At 30.7% G+C, this 13,202-nt stretch overlaps 1 protein-coding gene across 1 annotated transcript; it reads left to right on the top strand.

Moving 5' to 3' along the window:
* The first annotated feature begins 4,074 nt into the window (after positions 1-4,074).
* BSK2 (BR-signaling kinase 2) lies at positions 4,075-10,036 on the top strand. Its single transcript, XM_016331221.3, has 10 exons — positions 4,075-4,584; positions 4,775-5,004; positions 5,769-5,904; positions 6,265-6,398; positions 6,599-6,704; positions 7,213-7,298; positions 7,847-8,035; positions 8,131-8,292; positions 8,889-9,002; positions 9,526-10,036. The coding sequence occupies exons 1-10, from the start codon at positions 4,497-4,499 to the stop codon at positions 9,775-9,777; spliced, it is 1,497 nt and encodes a 498-aa protein (XP_016186707.1). The 5' UTR covers positions 4,075-4,496; the 3' UTR covers positions 9,778-10,036.
* Positions 10,037-13,202: the final 3,166 nt, after the last annotated feature.

Below are 13,202 nucleotides of genomic sequence, written 5' to 3'. Positions count from 1 at the left end.
GCTTAAATATTTCTTTTAAATAGTAAATGATCAGAAGTGTAATAATATAATTCTAACATCTAAATTAATTTCTTAAAAATAATATTGATAGGTTTGTGAAGGTTTGAAACTCTCATAGAATAACCATTTTTTTAAAATAAAAAATTTCTTTTGTATGAATTTTGAATCGCCACAAATATTAACCGAAAATTACCACAACGCCAACACAAAAAGGGATAGAAAACCGCCATTGTGAGGGCTGTGGAACCTCAAATTTTGTGAGTTTTTGAAACTGCCACAACTTTTTTGTGGGGGGTTTGAAACCGCCACAAAAAGAAAAAAATCGCTACAAATAAACAAAAACTTTGTAGTGGCAATTCATTATTTTGTTCTGCCACAAAAGGCATAAAATTAATTCAGAATATTTTATAAATTTCTTTTTACAATATTACTCCTGCAGGAGCATATTTGAGGCATGAAAAGTCAAGAATATTTTTTTTAGCATATCTTTTTCAGTAACATTTTTCCTACACAATTTTAATTGCGAGGTTATTCTGAATATTGTGGGATTATATTCATTAATGAATTTAAAATTCTGCAACTACAAATGTGACTATTATTTAAAATTCTGCAACTACAAATGTGACTATTCATAACGTGCATTTGAAAGAATCACTTATTTTTGGTAATAATACCTCTTTCTAGACTCTTCTATAATTTTGCTAGATCTTTTATGATAAGATACTCATTTTTTAATATTTTGTCAAGACGACGACAAAAGAAAATTATTGCCGTAGCTCGATTCTTTAATGATGTATTATTGTTTGCTTTAATGGTATCACCAAGACACGTTGAATTAAAGTGAATTTCAGTATTTACAATTCATGATAAATAATTTTTTTCAAAAATATAAAGTGGTACAAATTTCAAACGAAAAAGATTTTATATAATTAAAATTTCTTATTTTAAAAATATTCATATTGATAATGTGTTGTAAAAATAATAAATAAAAAAAGAAAGTAATTATAAATTTAAAATAGATAACACATTCTCAATTATAATATATCACATACATAACCTCTCAAAGCTTTGGTTTGTGCTTCTAATGATGTTGTGTTTAAGATCTTTAGGAAACAGCCTATTTATATGTTTTTTTGATGGTTTAATTACTCTGTTGAACTCTATAGTTTTATAAAATTTTTAATTAGGTTTTTATATTTTTTTTCTTTTTAATTGGATTCTTGCACCAATTTTTTTTTAATTAGGTCCATGTTAGCAGTAATTGGCTTAATTTTATAAGGACCCAACTAAACAAAATTTAGTGTAGGAACCCAAATAAAAGGAAAAAAAAGTATAGAGACCCAATTAAAAAAAACTTTGGTACAAGAACTCAATTAAAAAAAAAAAGTATAAAGATCTAATTAAAAATTTCGCAAAACTATAAAGACCAACAGAGTAATTAAACATTTTTTGATTTAAAAATAACAATATATTAAAAGAACCATGGTTGACAATAATAGATGCATGGTTTCCAAAATTGACCAAGAATAACAATTTGGTTTGGTGTACAAAATGGACATCTACTTCGATAATAGAAGTTTTTTAATTTTTTTATAGTAATTTAAGAATGGGTATTATTATAAAAGTTCGGTTGATGTTGAGAATTTAAAAAAATATAAAAAATTGTTATATTTATATTATTTTTTGTTTTTTGTTTTTTTTTTGTGACTTTTTTATTTTTTGTTTAAATTATAATCAATTCACTTATATTTTTTGTTAAATTAATTTATATATTTTAAAAAAGTTGAGCAAACTAATTCGTGAATTTTCTAACTCGCTATAAAATGAGACAAATTAATATTTGAAATTTGTTTTATTTTGCTGGATCAAGTCCATTTCTTCCGATTTTGGATGAGACACGTTGAATAATCTTTTTTTTTGGGTGAATAATCTATTTTGATACCCCTGAATATTACTGACCTTTTTTTATATCTAAAATATGGAATTAAAAAAAATTAGAAATTGTGATTTAACAACCACTTGAGTCTCTCAAAATTTATCTTCGATATTTACAAGAAGAACTTGGTATTGTATAACCACTTCAACCCTTTCTTCATTTCTTTTTTCGTGTTTAATCATTTTTTCAATTTTTTTTGTAATATATATTTAATCACTGCATATGATACATAGTTAATGGGGTTTCACTAATATGGAAAAAAAAAAACTGAAATCTTAAACAAAAACAGAAAAACTATTTGCAAACACACTTCATAATTTTCTCAAAATTATATTATGGTTCATGGTCCATGGTATATGATCTTTTTCTATTATAAAATAAAAAAATTATTTCTCAAAAAAAATTATTAAAACTTGCACTTTGTTGGACCGCCGTGGGGAGCTCTCGACCACGATTAGGAGATTTAATAATAAATTAATAGGTCGCTCATCTTATAAACTCCTCACTCTTTCTTACTTTCTTTGACGTGAGACTAATTTCATACACCTCACACTTACAACATTAACACACCCCACCAAAAAAAAAAATAGATATCAGAAATTAAAGTTTTAATAATGTTTTTGAGAAATATGTTTTTTTTTTTTAATTTTACAATAGAAAAAATCCCCATGGTCCATGGTACATCCTTATTTGTTCGGCCAGTTAAAAAACCTGCCCAAAAGAAAAGATTGTTAAGATAACAAACTTTCCAACACTAGTCTTCAAAAATGATTGTGGTTGAAGTTGATATTACATGAGAGAAAGCAAAAGCACAATGACTTTTGCATCACCCTCATTTGTGACTGGATTGCACAATCTTACACTTGAAAATTGAAACGTGAGCAGAAACTAAAAGGGGACACAAGACCCTTGAAACATGGAACTGCTATTGTGCTGAGCAAATCAATTCTCACCATTGAAAAAAAAAAAAAGAAACTGTGTAATGATGTTCTTGATTTTGAGATGTGATTTGTCGTGCAATGGGTTTGTTCCAATCCAAGTTCTCACGGTTCTATTTCCCAAACTAATTCCCCCAAATTGAAAACAACAAAAACAATGACAATAATAAGAATGGGGAAAATTTTATAAATTTGTGAATGGAATGTAAAACAATGACAATAAGTGTGCTTCATTTTAATTATCAAAATTTTAAAGTAATTTGTTTAATTTTATAATTGTATTTGGTCATTTAATTAATTTCTGGGATGTTAATTATTTTTTGTCATTTTATCACTTTTACACATTTTATATAATAAAAGGTTAATATATTAAACATAAATAAATAATAATCAAAATTATTAAACCGATAATCATTAGTTCATTTGATAGATTACTAGTTGAATTACTTAATTTGAATTTTAGTTAAATGGGCATATAATACAAGTTAGACTTAAAGTAACATTAATTTATTTCTGTAATCATTATTTTTATGAAAATTTCTATATATGGATAGTTATTATTGTATGTAGTTATTATCTGCATTGTGAATTGTGATGGTGATTGGTGGGTTATTAAGGGATAAGAAAGGTAAATTTGATATCAAAATATCCAAATTTCTTTATAAATATTAGATAAATAATAGAAGTTAAAATAGATTCCAATTATAATACGAAAAAACAGATTAATTCACACGTAATAATAATAAAAATTTAAAATATTAATAAATTTATTCATAAATTAATAAAATTAACTTTGTATTTATGAAAGACAAAAAATTATTATTATTTTTTTTTACCAAAGATAGAGAAACTCGAATTCGCAACTTATATCATTTGAGTTATAACTCATTGGTCAAAAAATTATTATTTTTATTCTTGAAAATTTAAAATTTTAATAAATTTACATATAAATAAAATTAACTTTTACACATTTTTATTACATGAAAATTATTTTTCATGAATACAAAATTAATTTTATTCTTTAATAGATAAATTTATTAGCATCTTAAATTTTATGGTTAAAATAATTTACTGAAAAAAAAAAAAAAGGAAAGGAGAAAGAAGAAAGTGGCATTGGAAAGAAAAATGGTAGCAAGTCGTAACAGGGGGCAGCACGTGCTACATGAAGATTATGAAGTGACCATGTCATGTGACTCTTCTCTGCTTCCTTCATTGCTTATCATGCTTCTCTCTCTCTCTCTCTTCCCCTCTCTTCCCTTTCACACAGATAGATTCACATTCATTCATTTAATCATTTACTAACTCCCCCACTCCCTTTTTGGGTTTTGGCCTTTTCCCTCCTCTCTCTCTCTCTCTTACAAGAACTCTTTCCCTCTTTTGTGTGTTTCCGCCGCTGCAACAACCAACACCAACAGCAGCAGCAGTAGTAAGACTGAGTCACTCACTTGCAACATCATCATCATCATCATCATCAAGAATCTTTCACTCTTCTTCTTCATCTTCATCAGAATCAAGTGCTGTGTGTGTGTGCTACTTCAAGCAAAAGCACTTTCTAACTTGTTTCTATGTAGACACCGACAGCACCACCACATTCTCATATTGATCATAATAATAATAACAGAATGGGGTGTTTACATTCAAAAACCGCTCATCTTCAATCTCCTGAAGACCCTCCCACTGACTTACCAGACCCCAACAAGCCCGATCCAGGTACCCTTTTCCCATTCAACAATGTCCACTACGATTTTTTATTTTTATTTCTTTGTTTCTCTTTGCTCTGTTATCCTCACATTTATTTGTCAATCACTTCATTAAATCGTTTTATTTGCTTTTTTTTTTTAAAAAAAATGAAGTTTTTTTTTTCTTATTAATGTTGTTTATTTGGTTCTATTTTTTGAAGGTGATGGGGTTGGTGGTGATGATGGTGGAGAGAGTGAGGTTCCGGCATTCAAAGAGTATAATTTAAGTGAACTGAGAAGGGCGACAAACGAGTTCAACGCAAAGAACATAGTTTCAGAGAGTGGAGAGAAAGCTCCGAACGTTGTGTACAAAGGGAAGCTTGAGAACAATCGCTTTGTTGCTGTTAAGCGTTTCTCCAAACTTTCTTGGCCTGATGCTCAACAGTTCATGGTGAGAACCGAGAGAACCAACAAAACAAAATTGCAAAATACCCATTTTGTCCCTCAGGTTAATCACTGAGAAATGGACGCACTTAAGTATTTGATTTGGATTCCATTTTAGGCATTTTGGTTCTTTTAATTAGTTTTGGATTTCTCATCTCTTTGGAGGAAATGTCCTTTCTGGTGCTGACCATTTGTCTGAAGGAGTATAAAGCGCCTTCCCACCATTCAAAAATCCCTAATCGGTCCCAAAGCATTGAAGTAACCGGTTGAAGTGTTAGGGGCATTTAGAACAGTAACACAAGTTGCTTAGACAGTTATTTGGATGGTTGGAGACCGAATAAGGATTTTCAAATTGTGGAGGAGCGCTTTGTCCTTCCACCAAATGATAAGAGGCCACATTTACTTTACTCTTCTGTTTCTGAAAATAAAATAAACAAATAATAATAATAATAATAATAATAATAATAATAATAATAATAATGATCTTTCTTCTCTTGTGTTGTTTCTTATTCTAAAAACTGTACGTGTTTTCTTAACTAACTAACTAACTGTACTTGGAGAAAACACATTGATTTTTGTTTCTAGTATGCAGCTTTCAATCTAATTGGACCGATATTTTGAAATCAAGAAGGCATTATTTTGGTTATTTGGGGGATGTGAATGATTCCTCCCTTTCAAAATAATTGTCAGTTTGGACAAAATGGTAGATGAATGACAAGGACCGTTTGTCTAGAAATGCAAGAGTATTTACTAATGGTTTTGATTGGTCAGGTTGAGGCTGCTGGAGTTGGGAAAGTGAGGCACAAGAGACTGGTGAATCTAATTGGCTGTTGCGCCGAAGGAGATGAGCGGCTCTTGGTAGCCGAGTTTATGCCAAATGATACTTTGTCAAAGCATCTCTTTCATTGTATTGCACCATATCCTCTCCTTCAGCTTTTTTTCAAACATTATAAAGCTTCTCTCTTCTATTACTTGACAACTACATTGCGAATCCTCAACGAGTCTAGCGCTCTTTACCCTTTCAAAATACATATAAATATGAAACTGATCTTTTACTTTCTTGAAAGGTTCAACATTCTTCTTTTTATTATCCTTACAGAAAGACTCTCTAATTGAAAGACACATAAGACCTGAAAGGAAACTCATAACCAAAGAACAAGCAATTCATGATTAACAAGTAGCAAAAAACTGCATTCTATTTCACTTTTCAATGGTGTTTTTTATTGCATTATTTTGTATTGATGGATTCTGTTATTCTATGTTGTAGGGGATAAGCAACCGTTACCATGGGAAATGCGTGTTAGAGTTGCATACCATGTTGCTCAGGCATTGGATCATTGTAGCAACGAAAACCGGAAAATATATCATGATCTGAATGCCTATAGGATTCTCTTCGATGAGGTATGATTATGAACTCAACTAAGTCATTTGTGATGTATATTGTCTCACCATATTGTCTTGCAGAATATAATCCGCTCAAATGCATTTCCTAATTGCCATTATGATCATATGCTTTTACTTGAAAAAATTTATAAGTGCTACACACAAGTCATTGTTTTCATTGGTAGATGTACTCGTTACTAATTTTTCACTTATGTCAGGATGGTGATCCCCGTTTATCTAGTTTTGGGCTTATGAAAAATAGTCGAGATGGAAAAAGCTACAGTACTAACTTAGCATATACCCCACCTGAATTTTTGCGAACAGGTATCGCTTCGTTACATGTATTTTTTCCTGGATAACTGTTGTTTATTGAATACTTTGTTTTAGGTGAAAACTAAGTCACGTGAAGTTGATAGTTGAGAATCTTTAAATGATTTGACTAAATTTTTATCTAATGGCTCTCAGTTATCAACTTCACGTAAAGTTGACTGCACATGAATTTCCACCTTTGTTTTATGCTGCTTATGGAATTTTCAACATCAACAGTGGATGTGCGTTATGTACATTTGATGAAATGGGCGACTTATGTACATATATTACTGAATAGTGAGGCGCAACTTGGATTCACACATGGCTATTATTATTATAGGAAATAGGAATCTTTGTATTTTTTTTTTCACTTACCCTGTCGGCGCTTAGATTCGAGATATATTTGCTGAATACTTCAGAAATTTTGCTCTGCCTTGGCTTCCATAGATTGTGTACACTCTTTGATCATGAATTTTACTATTATTATTGACAAGGTGTGCTCACTACTGCACAAAATATGCAGGTAGGATAATCCCTGAGAGTGTGATTTACAGTTATGGAACTGTTCTTCTGGATCTATTGAGCGGCAAGCATATTCCTCCGAGCCATGTACGTTGCCATTATTCTGAAACCCCTTAACAGAGTTTTCGCCTTTTATCAAAATTCATTTGGAAACTATACTGATATGTACACACTACAGACATGTAAGAGAGCGCTTGGTGCATTATTTTGTTTTCTTTTTCAAGTATGCCGAGCACGGTATATTTCCCTCCTTATTTTGGACGCCTTCTAACAAGTTGTAGGATCTTTAGGCCTCCTTTGGTAACTGTCCCAGGACAGATATAAAACAATACTGGGAGACACAAACTTGTTTCAAGAAAGAGACCAATACAAACATGAACAAAATGTCTCTTTGCTGGGGATTGAAACAAGAACACAATATTTATGTCTATCCCTCTCGGTATTTGTATTTTTAGTCCTGAAACACTTGCCAAACACAACTTTAGGTATCAATGGTTATAATATCACTTTGCATAAAAGTTGAATGGTCTTATCTGTAACCTGTTGATGACATATTGACATGATATACAGATGCCTATGAATGCTGCATAGTTATTAATCACACGATGTTGAATATGCAATATATTGTTCTTCAGGCACTAGACCTAATTAGAGGGAAAAACGTATTGATGTTGATGGACTCGTCCCTCGAAGGGCAATATGCAAATGATGATGCTACAAAGTTGGTTGAGCTTGCTTCCAAGTGTCTTCAGTTTGAGGCTAGAGAACGACCCGATATCAATTTTCTTCTAACTGCAGTTACACCCCTTCAGAAGCAGAAAGAGGTTTTCATCAGATTTCGCTTTTGCATTTGATTTCAACCTTGAATTTCATATGCTCTCCTATTTCTCCTTTTTTTGATGGCCCTCTTTTTTTACAGGTAGCATCACATGTGTTAATGGGCCTTACAGTGAATAATACACCGGTGCTTCCGACCATACTTTCTCCCCTTGGAAAGGCATGTGCGAGAATGGATCTTACTGCGGTGCATGATATATTGTTAAAAACTGGTTATAAAGACGAAGAAGGTGCAGAAAATGAGGTGTGTCAGATCGCCAAACTTTACCCTACTATGATAGTTTAATTAGTACATTCTGCAAAATCTATATTCTCATTGGGATATATGGATTCAAATAGATGAGGTTGGTTCATTTCTCTCAAGTATTTTTATGGTAACTGGTGCCATGATGAATATTATTACTTTTACTATTAATTGACATTCAAGTTGTTCTCTATTTGTGGTTTTCTCATTACTTGTTACCCTTACACATTCAAGTTGGTTTATTTCTTAATTTATGCTGTAGTTGCAGTGCTAGAGAATGCAGTATGCACTGTCCCCTATTTAAGTTTGGATCAATGAATCTGAATATAATTGGTGTTTCGATATATCGATTCTGATTCAAGGATTTATCAAAAAGCAACAGTAATAAGATAAAACGGAATTGAAGGATCAAATAAAAAAGAAAATAGATATATGCCTAAATATATGGGAATCTAACAAAGCAATCGATTGTTCTTTCATTTAGGATGTTTTTGGTAATTTCTCAGAATACTATGATTGTATACCTGACTTGACAAGTTCTGTTCTGTCAACTTCTTTTGTGGTTTCTTGTCTATTAACCGAGAATGTTGTTGCAGCTTTCTTTCCAAGAGTGGACACAACAAGTGCAAGATATATTGAACACAAAAAAGTTTGGGGATATTGCATTTAGAGACAAGGACTTCAAAAATGCAATTGAGTATTATTCTAAGGTACTAATGCACTTTTTCACCTCTAATGTGATTAAGAATAATTATAATCTTATAAACCGCAGATGCATTTAGGACGGCTCCGTACAATATTTTCTTTTTTAGATATGACACTAGACATCCTATATTTGTCACATTTACTCAAATCTTTCCTAGCAGGTTATATATATATTGATGCAATGACCGCAAAATGTTTTACATAATCGTGTAATCACATTTGTTCTTTTGGATGACCATTAAAGTGGTCAATGTAAAAGTAGTTATTTTTGCTGATATGATATTATGTGATTGGATGCACATATAAAACTATTTCACACGGACAGGCATCAAAATTATATATATATATAAAGGTGAAAACTCAGGTGCAGTCAACTTCACCTAAAGTTGACTGCACCTGAGTTTCCATCAAACCCCTATTAATATGCTTATGCTTATGCTTATATGTTCAAGACTGTTGAGTTAATATCCTAAAATTGGGTATAGACTTAATTCATGATGGGGCATTTCTTTTTCTCCCCCTCGACAGTTGGTGGTTATGATGTCGGTTCCTTCTGCAACCGTCTTTGCAAGGAGATCCTTCTCCTACTTAATGAACGATCAGGCGGAACTTGCGTTACGCGACGCCATGCAGGCGCAGGTGTGCATATGTGATTGGCCAACTGCGTTCTACCTGCAGGCTCTCGCGCTCTCAAAGCTGGGAATGGACACAGATGCTCAGGACATGCTTAATGATGGAGCAGCCTTTGAAGCCAAGAGGTCTAACAGTTGGCGTGGCTAGTAAAATGCTAATTTTGCTGTTCTTTGCTCATTAAACTAGAAGAGTGGCATCACCAGAAAGACAGACAAAAGTGATGTTTTGATGTAATTTGTACTTTGGTAGAATAGAGAATATGTAGGGTGCTAATTTAGGGTGGCCAAGAAAACGAATTCCTTTATAAGATTTTATCAAGGGATGTTAGAGTATAGATTTTCCCATACAAATGAATCCTGTAGCATGAATTTTCTCCATATGAAAATAAGTTCTTTTATGTCATCTAAGCCTTTTGGTTGTTAAGTCTTGTTGGAAACATATTTCTTTTAATAACAATGGGGGAGAGGGGGGGGGGGGTGGTTCCTTTTACATAACCTGATGGTGTCTAGCACTTATTTTTTCATTTTCAAAGAAAGTAAACATGATTTTTTCTTCAGTTCCAATGGTATATCCTTATCTAGTGGATTGAAGCTCTATTTGTCTAATAAATTACTGTATGCAAGATATGATTCGAATAATCTAATATTTGTTTAAATGTATTAGTGAACTAATTATTAAGTCAATTCAAATTGGTTAAGTAAATATAAATTTTAATAATATATGATAAGGTTGTACAAAAATTTTAAACCATAAGATTCATATCTAAATCTTTTCTTCTCCAGGTTTCTTAATAAGTGCTAAAGTTTGAATAGTACTATTTAATTTCCAATTAGAAATGCGTGATACATTATTGTATTGTCAGTGGGTTCAGTAGACATCTTATTGAAGTTGGATTGCTTAGGTAGTGTGCTGTGGCCGTTGTTGTGAGCTTGTCTTGGCGAATTGGTAGAAGAGATAAAAGAAGATACCTGTTAAAAAGTGTATGTTTGGAAGAGAAAAATGTTATTAATTTTAGAAGAGAAAAAAGAAGATACCTGTTCAAAAGTGTATGTTTGGAAGAGAAAAATGTTATTAATGTTAGCAGAAACGCAAAATTGAAACTTTAAACAGAGAGTATTTAATATACTTTTTTACTTGGAAATAATATATTCTCATATTTATTTCAAGAAATATAAAATAATAATTTAATATTTGATGATACTGCTAAAGATTTTATATATTAATGTGTGCTACAGTGGTTATCATCATGGTTATATTAAAATGAATCAACTCATTAACGACAAATTCATAAATTTTTAAATAGAATTTAATATTATAATGAATTAGTCTTTAGTCTATCAGATTGGAGATTATTGTGAAAAATTAAAAAAAATCATCATATTTTAATTACGATATCTTTTTTTAATTAAAAAATGTATTTAAATATTTAAAAAATAATATTTTAATTTTAGTAACACTTTTTAAGTATTATCAAAATTATAAACTCACTGTAGCTACTATAATGACAATCAATATAGACTCCATATTTTATATTTCTATATTTTTTAACATTTTATTCTCACCATATAAATTGGGTATAGGATTTTATATGTAAAAATAGTACGAAGCACGGATATTTCTTTGATTTTTTATGTCCACATGTCGAACACATTTTAGATGTAACACTGTCTAACCGTGTCTTAGTAAAAAAATAAAATTTTTTTTCTGAACACGCTTGAATACACCTAAATACTATTAGTTGTAAGCGTGTCCAACTTTATTCTTAACATTTATTGTTAAGATGAGTTTAGAAATCATATATATTATTAATTATTAAAATAAAAAAATATTTTAAATACTTTATATAATTAAAAAAAGACATAAAAAAGTAATTAAAAAATTAATTTATATTTTAGTATCAATAAAATACCAAAATATCATTATAATTTATTTAAGGGTAAAGTATATTTTTTGTCCCTGAAGTTTGATAAAAGTTTCAAAAATATCCCTAAGTTTTATTTTGTTTCAATTTTGTCCCAAAAGTTTTCGATTTGCATCAAATATATCCCTGATGGCTAATTTTTCAAAAAATTTAAGACCAATTCAACAACAATTTCATAAGAACAATCCTCAACACAAACAAATCAAGTATAATTTTCATGCATTATTGTTAAATTGGTCTTAAATTTTTTTAAATTTAGCCGTCGATGGTATATTTAATGCAAATCGAAAACTTTTGGGACAAAATTGAAATAAAATAAAACTTAGGGGTATTTTTGAAACTTTTACCAAACTTTAGAGACAAAAAATATACTTTACCCTTTATTTAAAAAAGACTTTATATTTTATATATATATGCCAAGTCCCCATATCTTATAAGAATTTCAAATTCGTATGTCCAAATGTCCTATGTTATGTCATATCCTGTATTCGTGTCAATGTCTATACATCATAAAAAAAATACAAAAGAGTCCTTGAAAATAAATAATAAAAATTTATAAGTAAATAGTCTCACATTATTTGACCAATGCGAAAGAATAGATGAACAAAAATGTAGACAATGTGTAAATAAATAGTACAAACTTATAATTAATCACACTAGAATAGTTAAATTTATTATACTAAAATAATCAAACTTATAATAGATATATAATCACATTCATTTATAGTAGGATAATAGAACCTTTTATAAAGTATTAAATATGTATCTTTTATATGTGGTAGTTATTAAATAGTGATAACTTTTTTTTTTTTTTTTTGCATGTAATTGAATTTTTGTCGAAAATACATATTTTACTTATAAAAATATGAGTTAATACTCAAAATGATCTTCAGAATTTGACCACTGACTCAATCTGATTCTCTAATTTTTAATTGATCCAATTTATACCCTAAAATTTTAAGGCGTGGCTTAGATTGGCTCTCCCGTCTAATTCCGTCACCGGAATGATGACATGGCACCCAAACCTTACCACATGTCTCTCCTTCTTTCTCTTATCATCGCCATCACCACTTCCCCTCTACCAACACCCTCCCTCCCCCAACAAACAACAACATTCACAATTCACCAACACCCACACATTTCTACCGCCATTTATGAAGGACCTTTCTATTATTTGATCCTTCTCTTTCTCACCATTACTATCACCATCTTTCCTCTACTAACGTCTTTTCTCCCCGGCAAACAACATTAACAATCACTAATATTAACAAATTAAAGAGAAATAGAAAAAGAAAAAAAAAACACAACACTACACTTTAGATTCCTCTTAATAGGAACACAAAGATGGGTGCAATGGGTGAGGGTGTTTTGAATTTGGGGCAATGGATGGTGTGATCTTGTGATTGATGGTAACATTGAGAATGCATTGTTCAACATGTATGTTAAGTGTGGTTATATGAAAACGGGATTCAAGATTTTCAACATAAGAATGTTATTTCTTGGGGTGCCGTTATTTGCGGCATGGCAATGAATGGTTACGGTAAGCAAGCATTGCACCTCTTTTCACAAATGGTGGTTAGTTCATGGTGTTGCCTCTAACGATGTCACATTCATTGGTTTGCTGTCTGCTTGCAGTCATGAAGGAATAATG

Source organism: Arachis ipaensis, chromosome B1 (genome assembly GCF_059453495.1).
Source record: "Arachis ipaensis isolate K30076 ecotype BB chromosome B1, ASM5945349v1, whole genome shotgun sequence".
NCBI classification, from domain to species: Eukaryota; Viridiplantae; Streptophyta; class Magnoliopsida; order Fabales; family Fabaceae; genus Arachis; species Arachis ipaensis.
The sequence above is the reverse complement of the archived record's forward strand: the minus strand, read 5'-3'. Positions and strand labels throughout refer to the sequence as shown.